Source organism: Moschus berezovskii, chromosome 9, assembly GCF_049115385.1.
Source record: "Moschus berezovskii isolate FMDL1 chromosome 9, NW_MosBer_1.0, whole genome shotgun sequence".
NCBI classification, from domain to species: Eukaryota; Metazoa; Chordata; class Mammalia; order Artiodactyla; family Moschidae; genus Moschus; species Moschus berezovskii.
The window spans coordinates 41,829,855-41,846,636 of NC_142468.1; the positions used below are offsets into that span (position 1 = coordinate 41,829,855).

General features: G+C 40.5%; 1 protein-coding gene and 1 long non-coding RNA gene across 5 annotated transcripts in view; one reads left to right on the plus strand and one right to left on the minus strand.

Moving 5' to 3' along the window:
- Positions 1-7,578, plus strand: part of SLC12A1 (solute carrier family 12 member 1) — an 88,724-nt gene extending 81,146 nt beyond the window's left edge. For all 4 annotated transcript variants that reach the window (XM_088839589.1, XM_088839587.1, XM_055435471.2 and 1 more), the window contains 3 exons: positions 4,117-4,252; positions 6,188-6,255; positions 7,443-7,578. In XM_088839589.1, the coding sequence (XP_088695715.1) occupies positions 4,117-4,252; positions 6,188-6,255; positions 7,443-7,578 (340 nt within the window). The remainder of the gene's footprint in view (positions 1-4,116; positions 4,253-6,187; positions 6,256-7,442) is intronic.
- Positions 1-16,782, minus strand: part of LOC129562412 (uncharacterized) — a 96,102-nt gene that overhangs the window by 62,048 nt on the left and 17,272 nt on the right. The gene's annotated exons all lie outside the window — the stretch shown is intronic.

Below are 16,782 nucleotides of genomic sequence, written 5' to 3' on the forward strand. Positions count from 1 at the left end.
CTTCATCTTCGTACCCCTGACCTTTGTTCCCTGGTTTCCTCTTCTCAAGGAGAAAACTCTACACACAGTCATAAGAAACAAAGGACCAAGGCATTTGTACTTTTGTCCTGGTATCTAAATTTGACTTTGGACACCATTCTGGCTTGGTGTTTCTTACATATACTCTGCATCCTACAATGAAGAGATCTATTTTCCTTTCTCAGGAAAAAAAATTAATTCATTTTCACAGTTCTGGAGATTTTCTCTGTGATATTTCAAGGTCCTGAGGAAGATGCAAGGAAAAAAAAACATTTTTACCAGAATAACCGTAGTTAATGTATCCTGATATGAAGACAGAAGGCCACCAAGAAGAGGTGTGCTAGAAGTACCATCCTTCTCTTTTCAGTTTCTGCTGTAACTGATGCCACGTTACTTCATAAAACAGCCACATGTCTGATGCTGGCAATGCCTTTTCCAGTATTTGGAGATAAATTTTAGAACAGAGAATGGTCATTCAGTAAATCTCACAAATGGCCACTTCCCTGGTGACTCAGATGGTAAAGAATCCATCTGCAGTGAAGGAGTCACAGGTTCCATCCCTGGGTTGGTAAGATCCCCCAGAGAAAGGAATGGATATCCACTCCAGTATTCTTGCCTGGAGAATTCCATGGCCAGAGGAGCCTGGCAAGTACAGCTGATGGGGTGGCAAAGAACTGGACACAACTGAGTGACTAACACTTTCACACTTGACCACACCTGGACTCTTAGAGAAACAGAACTCTTCAGTGGCCTGATACAACCTCAGGCCCAGGGCCCAAAGCTTATAATGCTGGCTCAACTTCAGCTTTCACAGGGGCCTTATGGCTAGACAGCCCTGGTCTACCATTAACAACCATCTCCTGATTGCTGTTCTTCCTTGGTCACTCATTTTCATACAATGTTAGCAACAGTTCACCGTCAATGATTTCCATGTTGGAGGCTAATGTTAAATGTCCTTCAACTGCCTTTAATAGATCTTTCAACTACTCATAAAACATGAGTAAATCTTGATGGAGACATTCTGTCATAGAAACGTTATCTATAAATATGGTAGAGTAAGGGTGAAAGGGAGTAAAAAGCTAAGCTAATGAGAAAACAACTGGGCCAGGGGAAACTGAAAAGCTCTTGTGGTTAAATTTCTTTTTTTATTGTATAGACTGAATTAAAAGTCATAGGCCAAAAAGATAGCAATCATTAAATAGAAATCAAAGAGAAACTGGAAGCAATTAACTAGATAATTTAGTTTAAATATGCTAGTGTGATCACAAAAACAACAAATACATTAATGTGTGAGAAGAAATTTTATATGAATTTTAGGGGAAATTTTTATGCAGTTTAACCTTGTTATTATGAGGAACAAGGATGGGAAAGGCAGGAAAGCTATAAGTAAATTTTTTAATTGAATTAATTCTCACTTATATTTAATAGTATGTGATGCTAAAGCTGAAACTGCAATACTTTGGCCACCTCATGCGATGAGTTGACTCACTGGAAAAGACTCTGATGCTGGGAAAGGTTGGGGGTGGGAGGAGAAGGGGACGACCGAGAATGAGATGGCTGGATGGTATCACCGACTCTGTGGACATGAGTTTGAGTGAACTCAGGGAGTTGGTGATGGATAGGGAGGCCTGGCGTGCTGTAATTCATGGGGTCACAGAGAGTCGGACACGACTGAGCGACTGAACTGAACTGACTGAATACTTAAACTATTCTAGAATCAATTTTCAGATATAATAAGAATGATCATGGGCTTCCCTAGTTTCTCAGTGGTAAAGAATCCGCCTGCCAATGGAGGAGGTGTAAGAGACTCAGATTTGATCCCTGGGTAAGGAAGATACCCTGGAGAAGGAAATGGCAACCCACTCCAATATTCTTGCCTGGGAAATCCTATGGACAGAGGAGCCTGGAAGGCTACAGTTCATGGAGTTGCAAAACAGTCAAATACAACTTAGCAACTAAATAACAACTGTAACAATAAGAATGACCAGATTTAATAGAGAATCAAAATAGAAATCTAAAGCGACCTTTGGACCACCAAGCTATGAGCCACTCATTGTGGTCAGTGAAATACTAGATCAAGCTTGCCTGGCTTATGTGCCCAACTTAGCCAATCTGGCTGGCGAAAAGGATAGAATTGTGCTGATATTGAGGACAGAGTCATTCCCATCCAAACTACAATGGAGAAACGTAGTATGGATGCCTGGGGGGACAAGCAAACAATCTTTATTCCACTTTCCATTTCTTAGGAAATGATTTTTGAAGTGGTCCTTCCAATAAGCACCTGGACTGAGATGCAAATAAAACTCTTATCCCTGATCAAAATAATTGTATGTAAAGCTTAAACAGAGAAACCGTCAACGGCTAACCTCAGTCCTATGGTTGCTGAGTAAAATGAATGTCTTGCTTTTACAGGGCACTGCATACTTTTCAGAGCACGGTCATCCAAATCATCATACTATCACTCACATCAGTCTCACACCAGCTCTGAGCAGCCATTATTACCCCTGTAATAGGCTAGGTTAGCTAGGTCAAGGAGGACAATGGAAGAACTGGAGCAAGAACCCAGGCTGTTCTCTCCTAGGCCAGCACCTCTGCACTGATGACCACCAAAGTCTCTAAAAGCACAGCACTGTTGGGAGGAATAGCAGATAAAAGTATTGCATGGTTGAAAGAAGAATTGGGCATATCAGTCTTATTCCCTCCCAGTCATTGCCTACCATTCTGAGTAGGTCAAAGCATCAGAAATCTACTGTGTTAGGTATCTCTTCAGTCTGTTAACAGCAGCACACTGGTGGGAGCAAACTACTCCTCAGTAATCTCTGTAATTTTATCTGCAAGTCCTAAATCAGGGAAACCGATGAGACCACTGAAATCATTGTGCTAAGTCACTTTAGTCATGTCTGACTCTTTGTGACCCTGTGGATTGGAGCCCTCCAGGCTCCTCTGTCCATGGGATTCTACAGGCAAGAATATTGGAGTGGGTTGCCATGCTCTTCCCCAGGGAATCTTCCCGACCCAGGGAATCGAACCCACGTCTGTTACATCTCTGCATTGGCAGGCAGGTTCTTTACCACTTGCACCATCTGGGAAACTGAAATAATTGCTTCATGCTTTAATTCCGTAACCTAAAAGCACATTAATTCTAATTATCATTCATTCCAAAGCTATTTTTAAGTAAGCCATGATATATAAAACCAAAGAAAACTATTTATATTTGAAATCACCTTACAGTAGCATAGGGAAGACAACTTCTCCTATAAATTATGTTTGGTTTTGTGCTATCACTTTAAAAATAAATCTTATGAGATTCTTGTGACAGACAAGAATGAGATTTTTCAGCAATTTTTAAAATGTTCTACAGTTCTGAGATACTGCTCCTAATTTTCTAGTCAATGATTTTTTCTTAATTGCTCTAAAATGGCCTCAGGTTTTAAAATGTTATTGATTTTTGTTCTTTCCTCTAATATGCACCTGAACAATAGCCATTTGAACATCTCAGGCAGCAACATCAGACAGCAGAAGGACAAAGGCAGCATTATTTACAGCAAATATTCAGATTGTTCTATAGCCATTAAACTCACTCACTATTCTCTGACCTACCCACAGCCTCCTGCCATAAGGTAGGAGCTGCCATGTGGGCTAAAGGTGAGGAGGGCAACCCTATTCAACTCTCAGGGATGCTGGTTCATCTCCTACATTAATTCACGAACATCTCCCATAGAACGTGTAAAATAAGCAAATAGAAACTCATTTATGGGCTAAAGTGTCTACCTTAAAACTGCGCCTTTGACTATACTATGTAGAACATGTAATTGCAGAGTAATTACCATCTATGTGTTTGTGTATTTATACTGAGGATTTATTAATAATACTTAGTATGCTATCAAGGCCTCATACCCCTTAAGGCCTTTCCTTGGGTAGGGAAGCACTATGATAGCCATGGTTTTACTCACAGTCTCCTGCAAAGATAATTCTTAGAAGATTTGCATGACATTCAGCTCTGATTCTGCAGCCAGCACACCTAGTCACACCTGGAGTATCTGTGAAATAATGAGTTAGTTTCCCACTGTGAGGCCTCTTTTATAATTCCAATTTCAGCTGGAAAGTCTTTGAAGAAATGATTGAACCATATCGTCTCCATGAAAGCTGCAAAGATTTAACAACTGCCGAGAAATTAAAGAGAGAAACCCCGTGGAAAATTACAGACGCAGAACTGGAAGCAGTCAAGGAAAAGGTAAGGACTTTTCTTCCTTAATCTTTACTTCGCTATCTAACTAGCTGAAGACAGTGGTTGATTTAAAGATCAAAAAGTAATGTGTCTATTATAGAATTTTATTTATTCACCATCTAGGGTTTCTACATATTTCAAGTCCTGTTTCAATCATATTATTGAATGTGAGGATTTAGAAAACTGCTTTCATTTTTTAGTATAAAATCAAGTTTTTTAAGTTGAAAACAGGCTATTGATACATATTGTGAAGTCTTTCCAATTTAATTTTATAGAAAAGGAGACAGAATCATCAGACTAAAATAATTTCAGTCAATACATATGCAAAGTAAATATAGATTGCTCACAGTTTGACACAATAAAAAGAATTTTAACCTGATAAAATTAGCTATAAAAACTTACATAGGGATCTGAGAAAATCTTTAACTGGAACACTGAATATGCAGGTTGGATCTGGAACATCTTGTAGGATGGATGTGAAATGGTGAGCTTTTCTAGAGAACCCAGGAAGATGGGAGTTACCTGCATCTGGCTTGAGTTGAATGAAGTTGCAACAGTGAGGATGATGAAGAGGGCAAGGACATAAGAATAAGGCAGAAGGATTAACATCTGAATTGGGTTAGACATTCAAAGAAAAGGACCTCAAGAAGCTCTCAATTACAAAATTTAAATAAGCCATATTAGGAGCTGACGTTGGAACAGATTAGAGCGGGAGATATTAAAAGCCTTTTAAATTTAGTAGAAAAAAATACTGAGCTAAGAATCATACTCTTGCCTAGAAAATCCCATGGACGGAGGAGCCTGGTAGGCTGCAGTCCATGGGGTCACTAAGAGTCAGGCACGACTGAGTGACTTCACTTTTCACTTTCACACATTGGAGAAGGAAATGGCAACCCACTCCAGTGTTCTTGCCTGGAGAATCCCAGGGATGGGTGAGCCTAGTGGGCTGCCATCTATGGGGTCGCACAGAGTCAGACATGACTGAAGCGACTTAGCAGCAGCAGCAAGAATCATAAACTCTGTGTGACAAAGTGCCCGGTTCTAACAAAAGTTTTTCATATAATTGAACAAATGACTTATCTAAGCCTTGGCTTATAAACCAGTGAAAGGTAATAATAAATATTACTCTCATCACTGCCAAATAGTTAATGTAGTTATTTTTCCAAATGAGTCTTTTGGTGACTCTTTCATTGAAACCAGTCTCCTGTGCTAGTAAAAATCAGAGTTTAAAGAAAGATTAGACTAGGGTATAATCTATGTTTTTAGCATACCAAATTAGTATCAAGATTAGGTTGGGTTTCTTCCACTGCAAACCTGTTCCCTAGCACTGGCCATTCTCGTCTTTTTACTGTTATCCATGGTGCTTGCTTGTTTTTTCCTTCTAGAATTTAATAAGCCACTATACCTCAATGGGGCGTCCCAGGTGGCTCAGTGGTAAAGAATCCACCTGCCAAAGCAGGAGATGTGGGTTCAATCCCTGGGTCGGGAAGATCCCTTGGAGAAGGAAATGGCAACCCACTCCAGAATTCTTGCCTAGGAAATCCCATGAACATAGGAGCCTGGCATGCTGCAGTCCATGGGGTCACAAAGAGTTGGACATGACTTTGCAACTTAACAACATAGCACAATGGTCTTATTCTTTATATTTCTAATATTTTCCATGAGTTTCTAAAACACTGTAAGTTTCCAAACCTGAACGAAATGGTTTTTTGTTTCTTTTTTAATGAGGCTTTCCTGATGCTGTTAAGTCACTTCAGTCGTGTCCGACTCTGTGCGACCCCATAGACGGCAGCCCACCAGGCTCCCCCGTCCCTGGGATTCTCCAGGCAAGAACACTGGAGTGGGTTCTTTCCTACTTGTCTATAATTAGAGGAAAAAAGATAAATTCTCATTCATAATTCTGGGAAACTGCCCTCAACAAAATCTGAATGTTGTTCACAGAGTTACCGCCAAGTTCGACTGAACGAACTCTTACAGGAGCACTCAAGAGCTGCTAATCTCATAGTCCTGTAAGTATCATTGCAGACATTTAAGATTGTTACAGAGAAATCTCAGGTACATGGGTTAATCAATATAAAAGCTCAAAACTATTCAGGTGGAAAGTTAACTTTGGAACATGTGGGAAAATAAATACCACCCTAAGACAATGGGGCCCACGGCTTTAGATGGCTCCATATGGACTTTACTCCAGACATGCCCCACCCAAAGGGCCAGGACACACGCCCACCTAGAACCCTCATTCCCTGTCTAGACCTCACGCTAGGAACCTGACCCTGGAATTCCCTGCCAATTAAGCCCCAGTTTGGCCAAGGTTCACAGGCCCCTTCCCTGGATAGCTGCTCCTGAGGTGTAGAGTCCATGGCATGTTCTCAAGGCTCCTCACCATGTGGGAAGAGGCCAAGGCAGGAGAAAAAAGAGTGGGCTTTTCCATTTCCACTCTTTGTCCTCCACCCCACAAATATTAGGGGTATACCTGCTGGAAATATGCATGCTTATATAAAGATTCATTGCTAAACATGAAAACAGAAATTTCACATTTATACCTCATGATTAAGGGTAAGTATGTCTTCAAGCAAGGTCTACACTGGAAGACTGTTCATCTAAGAGACAGACTGGTCTCTTGAGTTGGGTGATAGAGCCCAAATAGCTATTTCTCCCAAATATAGTAAGAGCTTTTCACTATTAGGAAAAATCATTTTTCCCCCAGAAAAATGGGGAGAGGTATTGGTTGATCACATTTTCTATTTAAAGAGTGAAAATCTATTTATGCTTTGCCTCTATTCTAATGGGCTTCCCTGGTGGCTCAGATGGTAAAGAATCTGCCTGCAATGCAGGAGACCCAGGTTTGATCCCTGGGTTGGGAATATCCCCTGGAGAAGAGAACGGCAACCCACTCCAGTATTCTTGCCTGAAGAATTCCATGGACAGAGTAGTATAGCAGACTTCAGTCCACACTTCACTTTTCACTTTCACACTTTCTATTCTATTACAATGTCCAAGCCTATTTTTCTGGTTTGTAAATATTTGTATTATCTGAGAAATATCTCAGTTTAACATCTATGTTCAAAATAATTTCAGTGTTTTCATTTTGTGGAGGAGGCATATATAAGGTTTAGGCTACTTGTTATTATATAGCTCAGATTACTGTTGGTACTAATTGTCATATTTGTTCTTTATTTTTCTTCCATACTGTCAGGAGCCTTCCAGTGGCAAGAAAAGGATCTATATCAGATTGGTTGTACATGGCTTGGTTGGAAATCCTCACGAAGAACCTCCCTCCTGTCTTACTAGTTAGAGGAAATCACAAAAATGTCCTGACATTTTACTCTTAAAAGATCTTTATCCTTAAAGATAAAGGATTAGAACACATTTTAATTTAATGTATGAATAATTAGGAAACAAGTTCCAGTACTTTATGTTGTAAATGTGATCTGTGGATATTCAAATCTAGAAGACTATCCTATAGACTTCCAGGTAAATATTGCCATTTTTAAATTACCACTTAATAGGAATTATTTTTTTAATCAGTTTAAGAGGGTGTCAAAGCCAATGCTACCCCTAGAAAAACATCTTGTCAATGCTATTTAAAAACATGAAAATTAAGCAGACATACGCTGGCTTATTATGCCCATGAAAACTCAACTTATCCTAAGCTTTTCCAGGCACGCCTGCTTCCAGGGCCTGGTAGCGGCCTCAGCCCCACAGCAGTTTCTCATTAAATGCTTATTGACAGGCTGGTATAGTAACCATGGGTGGCTATCAAAGGAAAAGACCAGTTGGGCAGGAAACATGATTATACTTGGCCTTCTGAGAAGCTTACACTCACAAAGAAGATTTGAAAATCAATAACTAAAAACTTTAAGAGGTAACCTGAGTCTCCACAATGTTTAAAACACTTACCTAAGTAAGTTTATTTAATATAACAGATTATATACTGAGAGTGATCTGAGCAATTGCTGATAACATATAGCTTCAATTTGGGGCTGACTGAAAAATATATTAGCTGAAAGAGGAAGCAAAATATATTCTGATTAAATATGCAATATATTCTGTTCTTAATATATAAATTTTAATTGCTTTCCCTACTAAATATTTAGACATTTTATTACTTTGAATATTTTTTTCTAATTAAGTGGTTAGCATAGATGAAGTCTTCATAGATGTCTAATTGGAAACCAAATATCACACATTTTCAAACTGTTATAAAGAAATATATCCTGAATCATATTTTTAGTTACTTTATATAATGATCGTAGAGAGTTAAAAGATAATTAAAATTTGATGTAGAAAAATTTGCAAATTTGGAATATATAAATATTGATTTTTTTTCATTTGTTAGTATTCATACAATACTTAATCACATTTAAACCTACCAAAATTTTTTTCTGATGGATGCGTTGATTATTTTTCCCTGACATATTGTGACTGTTTATTGTAACCGATAAAAAATATGAGGGGGAAAAAGTCAACCTGAAATAAAAGCACTCAAATTCGTTTGCTCTGGTCTTGTTTTTTCCTTTCAGTCAGTAAAATCACACTGAAATGGTGTTATCAGATGTGAGCCTGAAAATTTCAATCAGTTGCCTCACTCATTTGCAGGTTGTTTGAAGCTGGGATTCAAGATTAGGATTTCAAGTCAGACTCTGGCCTCAGAAGGAAGACTAGGGAGGGAAAAGGGAAACAGCAAAGCATAAGAAGCAGGATATCTGTATTCCGAATCTGACACCATTGGACTTAACTCAGGCCCGGGTTAACCCTCTCTCTTGAGTCCTCTGTACCTGAAATTCAAATGGTTAGATGCCAACCTGGTGACCAGGACAAGGAGCACCCAGCTTTTCATCTGGGCCCTGACACTTCTCAGAAACACTTGAGAGGATCTCTGGAAACAGTGAGAAGTCATGTGACTCCTACAACAGGAAATTCTGGCTCTTGTTTCTTGGAGAAGCTGTTGCATGTTAGGTCCCCTAGGAAACAGAGTTTAGCATGGAGCGTGTTTATTAAGGAGTGCTGTTGGAAGGAGGAGGAGAAAGCAGAAAGGGTTAGGGAAAGGTGAGCTGAAATGCAGTCTCAAGGACAGCCTCAGTGACCCCACAGGGAGCTCTGGAGGCAGAAGGTTCATTCAGAGCAGTCCCAAGGAGGTCCAGACCTTTATACTCCCACATACATCAGTCACATATGTCAGTCACTGAAGGTGGGTGGCCTAGGAAGGGGTACGAATCTGGACGTGGCAGGTCTCTGCAGCTGAGCCATCCCAAAGGGCTGGACAGTTGGAAGTCTGTCTGCTGACAGCACTCCCAGATGCTGAGGCAATAAGGCCTTAATTAAACAGGGTCTGGGTGGGGCATCACCGTGCCAACTGCAGACGTCAAATAAAGTAGTGATTAAAAAAAAACAAAGACACTCAGATTGGCCTAAGTTCAAATCTCAGTCTCACTATTTATTACTTGTATTACCTTAAATTATTTAATTTTTTGAAGGTTATAGTGACTGAAGGGATAACAAAGGAGAAATTAACCAAGGAGGAGTTCATGGACTGAGAGAAAAAGGGATGGGAGATCCTGAGGTCAAGAGCAGGGAAACAGGTTAGGGCAGCAGAAAATTGAAAAGATGAGAGTATGGTCAGCTGCCAGCGGGTTTCTGTAGCCCTCAGTGTCCTGTCCTTGCCCTTTGATTTATCCAGCTCTATTTGCCCAACCTCCTACAGTCTCTATGCTCACAATCAGGTTTCTGAGCAAGGAGAAGGTACACATTCATGTTCACTGATGTCCAACTTCCTCTGTCCCCTCATTTTGTACGTGTTTCATCAGCTTCCCTACACTTTCCTCACAATGACTTTTCAAAATATTCACCACTTTTTCAGCTGATGACCCTGCCACCATCCTACAACATAGCCAGATACCCATAGATATAAAACTTTCTTATATAAGGAGGAACATACTGGGAGCATTGTCTTACAATGTCTTCCCTTAATACTCAATTTTAGAACTCTTTCAATGGAAGGTTTTAAAAAAGATTACAGATTCCTGAGGGCAATCATAAGCCTACTAAATTAGAACCTATAGGAGAGGGACCAAGGAATCTGTCTATTTTGATGATCCATGAGATTTTGGAACTACTGCTTTAGGCAGATTTCCCTATTACTGTGACGTGACTCCCACTACGGGCTGATGCCTCCAAATTTATATTTCTTTTTTAAAAAATATTTTTTATCTGGACCACTTATAAAGTCTTTATTGAATTTGTTACAATATTGCTTCTGTTTCATGTTTTGCTTTTTTTTTTGGCTATGAGGTGGGGATCTTAGCTCCCTGACCAGGGATAGAATCCACACTTCCTGCATTGGAAGGCAAACTCTTAAGCACTGGACCACCAAGGAAGACCTCTAAATGTGTATCTCTAACTCAGAGCTTCCCCAAGTCTCAGATCCAAATATTCAATCACTAATTTGCATGGTATTCTCTTTGTATTTGGGTGGGGCAAAAAGTTTGTTTGGGTTTTTCCATAACATGGAAAAACACAAATGATCTTTCTGGCCAACCCAGGATATCCTACACTCTAAGTGCAGAATGACCAGATTTCTGTTAAACCCAACAAAACAACGGAGAAGGCAATGGCAAGCCACTCCAGTACTCTTGCCTAGAAAACCCCATGGACGGAGGAGCCTGGTGGGCTGCAGTCCATGGGGTCGCGAAGAGTCAGACACGACTGAGCGACTTCACTTTCACTTTTCACTTTCACACACTGGAGAAGGAAATGGCAACCCACTCCAATGTTCTTGCCTGGAGAATCCCAGGGACGGGGGAGCCTGGTGGGCTTCCGTCTATGGGGTCACACAGAGTCAGACACGACTGAAGTGACTTAGCAGCAGCAGCAGCAGCAACAAAACAAAACACACAACTAGACCAAAGATGTCTATTTCTCTTTCTCCATCGGCTAGCAGATCCTCTCTGAAATGACCAGAGAAACACACAAATAGGAAAGTTTTGCATCATAGCAGGAACGAAGAAAGAAAGCCATGTAGACTATACATTTTTAGAAACACAATCGAGCTTGAGTTTATATAAGATGAGATAGATGGAAGCTAGAAAAGGTCAGCTTGCAACCAATGCTCCAGAGAAAAACTCAGTGTCACAGGAAATAATTGCAAGAGACCCTGGGAGGATTCCACTAACCCCTCCCTGCAGTTTTCATGTGAAGAGGTAAGAAGCTGAAGGCAGGAAAGATAAAGTGCAACACTGGGATGAATACCAAGAAGGGCTATTGGGAGAAGCCGCAAGGTGTATCCAGTGAGCACTCACAGCAGACATGGGTGTTGCAGGAGAGAATCTCATAGGTGACCTTGAAAGACACCAGAAAGATATGTGCCAGCCATAGAGGATGAGCCAGAGACAAAATCAGCCCTCAGTGCACAACTTCTCGTAACACAGAGAAGAAAACTCAGATGGGTAATCCTGTCCTTGGGTCACACTGTTGTTAGGATGCTCCTAAACTGGCACTGCAAGATGCTAGCAATGAGACCTTTAGCTAAAGTTAACTAGGAGGATTGAAACGATAACCAGGTGATGAGGTGGAGGTCCCTGTGTCCATCAAAGAAGATCAGCACATCTGCTTATTGTCAGATTGAGCATCTACAGGCTGCTTGCTGGCTCTCACAGTTCACCTGGAGCCAGTCCACCTAGATATTTTCATTTTCTTCTGCAGAGATGCTGGGGACACACTGACATAAGGATGAAATCTGTCTGGATTCCCAAGTGGAGAACAGGAGAAATTCCTCTTTAGGTGTGACTCAGATGTCCCAGTTGCTGACAGATCAGGGCATCTCCATGAGTTGCAGTAAGAGCGAAGAGGTCAAACCAAGAGGGCTCAGGCCCAAGCAACTGACCCAGGCATTCCCCTGGGGCTAGGAGCTGCTCCAGAGTGTGCCAACTCTGATCTACAGGTAAAATCTCTCCAGGATGGCTCAGACGATACAGAATCTGCCTGCAATGCAGATGTGGGTTCGATCCCTGGGTTGGAAAGATCCCCTGGAGGAGGGCATGGCAAATCACTCCAGTATTCTTGCCTGCAGAATCGCATGGACAGAGGAGACTGGAGGGCTACAGTCTATGGTTTCACAAAGAGTTGGACACAACTGAGTGACTTTCACTCACTCAGGGAAGGTGTGCTGGTCATTCTTACCTCATTAAGATTTCTGATGGTGCAAACAACCACCTCAGTCTCTCTTTTTTAATGCAGAAAAAAATGTTTTCAAAAAGAACATACAATATGTTCCTTCATCTTATCTACAACACCATTATAAACACACTATTTTAGGGCCCTGCTGCTGCAGGTGCTGCTAAGTCGCTTCAGTTGTGTCCGACTCTGTGCGACCCCATAGAAGGCAGCCCACCAGGCTCCGCCATGCCTGGGATTCTCCAGGCAAGAACACTGGAGTGGGTTGCCATTTCCTTCTCCAGTGCATGAAAGTGAAAAGTGAAAGTGAAGTTGCTCAGTCGTGTCCGACTCTTTGCGACCCCACGGACTGCAGCCGACCAGGCTCCTCTGTCCATGGGATCTTCCAGGCAAGAGTACTGGAGTGGGGTTGCCATTGCCTTCTCCGACTTTAGGGCCCACTAAGCAATAAAAATCTCTGCCGTTTAAACTATGATATAATATTCTATCACTTAGCATTTTGTTATATTAATTGACATATAATTTTTAGGCTTATGCAGGAATACAATTCTAAGTCACATATCGTTCCTATACAGATTAAAAAAGGGAAAGGTAAGTGAGATAAATTCAGTTCCACTTCAGAGTCCCACTCTTCTATTCACCTGTCCGCTCAGTTTACGTCTGTTTCTCCACAGAACAGGAGGAACACTCACGACTCAGCATTTCCCACAGGGGAAGACTGATGGACACTATTTTCTCACTGGCATTAATAATTTTGATAATTCTGGTTCAAGTACGTCTTTTAATAGCTTGAATTTGTCTCCTAACAGAATTTAAAACATTGTAAATTCTGATGCATTACAGAGCATAAAAAGAGGGAAAAAATAATCCCAAAACGTCAGAAAAAAATTATCATTAAAGAAAAGGGAAATCATAGTATAGAACAGAAGACAAACATACAAGAAATAAACAGAAAATGCAAATGTGTGCATCTTTTTTAACATACTCTCAAATTTAATAATAAAACAAAATTAAACGCTATTCTATCTGCTAGCATAATATTCTAAATTATATGTCAAAAAAGGTTAAAAACAAAAGAATAAATAAAGATATATATAGACATTCAAACAAAAAGAATAGAGTTGGCAATCTTAATTTCAAAGCTTAAAATTAAAAGATTAGGGAGGACAAGAATGCATCATTTTTATATTTATAAAAGATATATAGTCACAATATAGTTATGATAATAATGGAACTTTATGTAAATAAATAATATATTGACATAAATAATATAAGAATTCCTGATGATAAGGAGAGTCACTACAAAAGCCGATTTTCTTAGGAAACACCTCACCTATATCACTATCTTTGACAGATCAAGTATAGAAGAATTCAAACTACATTTTTTTAAATGGATTTAATAGGTACATAGTGCTCACCCATGAAGACTACACTGTCTTTTAGAAATCTATAGAATGTTTATAAAAACAAATTACATATTAGATAACTCAGTAAATTCTAAAATGTAGAAATAGGAAATATCGCACTTTTATCACAATGAATAAAACTAATCATATCTACAAATACATAAACATCAAAAACCTTACTGCAAAAATAAAATTGTAATTATTTCAGGACAAAAAAGAAAGAAATAGGGCTTCCCTGGTGGCTCGGTGGTAAAGAATCCACTTGCCAATGCAGGAGACACAGGTTCAAGCCCTGATCCGGGAAAATCCCACATGCTGTGGAGCAACTAAGCCTGTGCACCACAACTTCTGTGCCTGTGCTCTAGAGCCCGGAAGCTGCAACTGTTGAAGCCTGCACGCCCAGAGCCTGTGCTTTACAACAAGAGAAGCCACGACAGTTAGAAGCCCAAGCACCACAACTAGAAATTAGCCCCGACTTGTTGCAACTAAGTCATGCCGTGTGGGGCCACCCAAGACGGGCGGGTCATGGTGGAGAGGTCTGACAGAATGTGGTCCACTGGAGAAGGGAATGGCAAACCACTTCAGTATTCTTGCCTTGAGAACCCCATGAACAGTATGAAAAGGCAAAATGATAGGATACTGAATGAGGAACTCCCCAGGTCCGTAGGTGCCTAATACGCTACAGGAGATCAGTGGAGAAATAACTCCAGAAAGAATGAAGGGATGGAGCCAAAGCAAAAACAATACCCAGTTGTGGATGGGACTGGTGATAGAAGCAAGGTCCAATGCTGTAAAGAGCAATATTGCATAGGAACCTGGAATGTTAGGTCCATGAATCAAGGCAAATTGGAAGTGGTCAAACAGGAGATGACAAGAGTGAACATAGACATTCTAGGAATCAGTGAACTAAAATGGACTGGAATGAGTGAATTTAACTCAGATGACCATTATATCTACTACTGTGGGCAGGAATCCCTTAGAAGAAATGGAGTAGCAATCATGGTCAACAAAAGAGTCCGAAATGCAGTACTTGGATGCAATCTTAAAAACGACAGAATGATTTCTGTTCGTTTCCAAGGCAAACCATTCAATATTACAGTAATCCAAGCCTACGCCCCAACCAGTAACGCAGAAGAAGCCAAAGTTGAACGGTTCTATGAAGACCTACAAGACCTTTTAGAACTAACACCCAAAAAAGATGTCCTTTTCATTATAGGGGACTGGAATGCAAAAGTAGGAAGTCAAGAAACACCTGAAGTAACAGGCAAATTTGGTCTTGGAGCACGGAATGAAGCAGGGCAAAGGCTAATAGAGTTTTGCCATGAGAATGCACTGGTCATAGCAAACACCCTCTTCCAACAACACAAGAGAAGACTCTACATATGGACATCACCAGATGGTCAACACCAAAATCAGATTGATTATATTCTTTGCAGCCAAAGATGGAGAAGCTCTATACAGTTAGCAAAAACAAGACCAGGAGCTGACTGTGGCTCAGATCATGAACTCCTTATTGCCAAATTCAGACTTAAATTGAAGAAAGTAGGGAAAACCACTAGGCCATTCAGGCATGACCTAAATCAAATCCCTTATGATTATACAGTGAAAGTGAGAAATAGATTTAAGGGACTAGATCTGATAGATAGAGTGCCTGATGAACTCTGGACGGAGGTTCGTGACATTGTACAGGAGACAGGGACCAAGACCATCCCCATGGGAAAGAAATGCAAAAAAGCGAAATGGCTGTCTGAGGAGGCCTTACAAATAGCTGTGAAAAGAAGAGAAGCGAAAAACAAAGGAGAAAAGGAAAGATATAAGCATCTGAATGCAGAGTTCCAAAGAATAGCAAGGAGAGATAAGAAAGCCTTCCTCAGCCATCAGTGCAAAGAAATAGAGGAAAACAACAGAATAGGAAAGACGAGAGACCTCTTCAAGAAAATTAGAGATACCAAGGGAACATTTCATGCAAAGATGGGCTCGATAAAGGACAGAAATGGTATGGACCTAACAGAAGATATTAAGAAGAGGTGGCAAGAATACACAGAACTGTACAAAAAAGATCTTCATGACCAAGATAATCACGATGGTGTGATCACTCACCTAGAGCCAGACATCTTGGAATGTGAAGTCAAGTGGGCCTTAGAAAGCATCACTACGAACAAAGCTAGTGGAGGTGATGGAATTCCAGTTGAGCTATTTCAAATCCTGAAAGATGATGCTGTGAAAGTGCTGCACTCAATATGGCAGCAAATTTGGAAAACTCAGCAGTGGCCACAGGACTGAAAAAGGTCAGTCTTCATCCCAATCCCAAAGAAAGGCAATGCCAAAGAATGCTCAAACTACCACACAATTGCACTCATCTCACACGCTAGTAAAGTCATGCTCAAAATTCTCTAAACTAGGCTTCAGCAATATGTGAACCGTGAACTTCCAGATGTTCAAGCTGGTTTTAGAAAAGGCAGAGGCACCAGAGATCAAATTGCCAACATCTGCTGGATTATGGAGAAAGCAAGAGAGTTCCAGAAAAACATCTACTTCTGCTTCATTGACTATGCCAAAGCCTTCGACTGTGTGGATCACAACTGTGGAAAATTCTGAAAGAAATGGGAATACCAGACCACCTGACCTGCCTCTTGAGAAACCTGTATGCAGGTCAGGAAGCAACAGTTAGAACAACGGACTGGTTCCAAATAGGAAAAGGAATACGTCAAGGTTGTATATTGTCACCCTGCTTATTTAACTTATATGCAGAGTACATCATGAGAAACACTGGGATGGAAGAAGCACAGGCTGGAATCTGGGTTGCCAGGAGAAATATCAATAACCTCAGATATGCAGATGACACCACCCTTATGGCACAAAGTGAAGAGGAACTCAAAAGCCTCTTGATGAAAGTGAAAGAGGAGAGTAAAAAAGTTGGCTTGAAGTTCACCATTCAGAAAACTAAGATCATGGCAT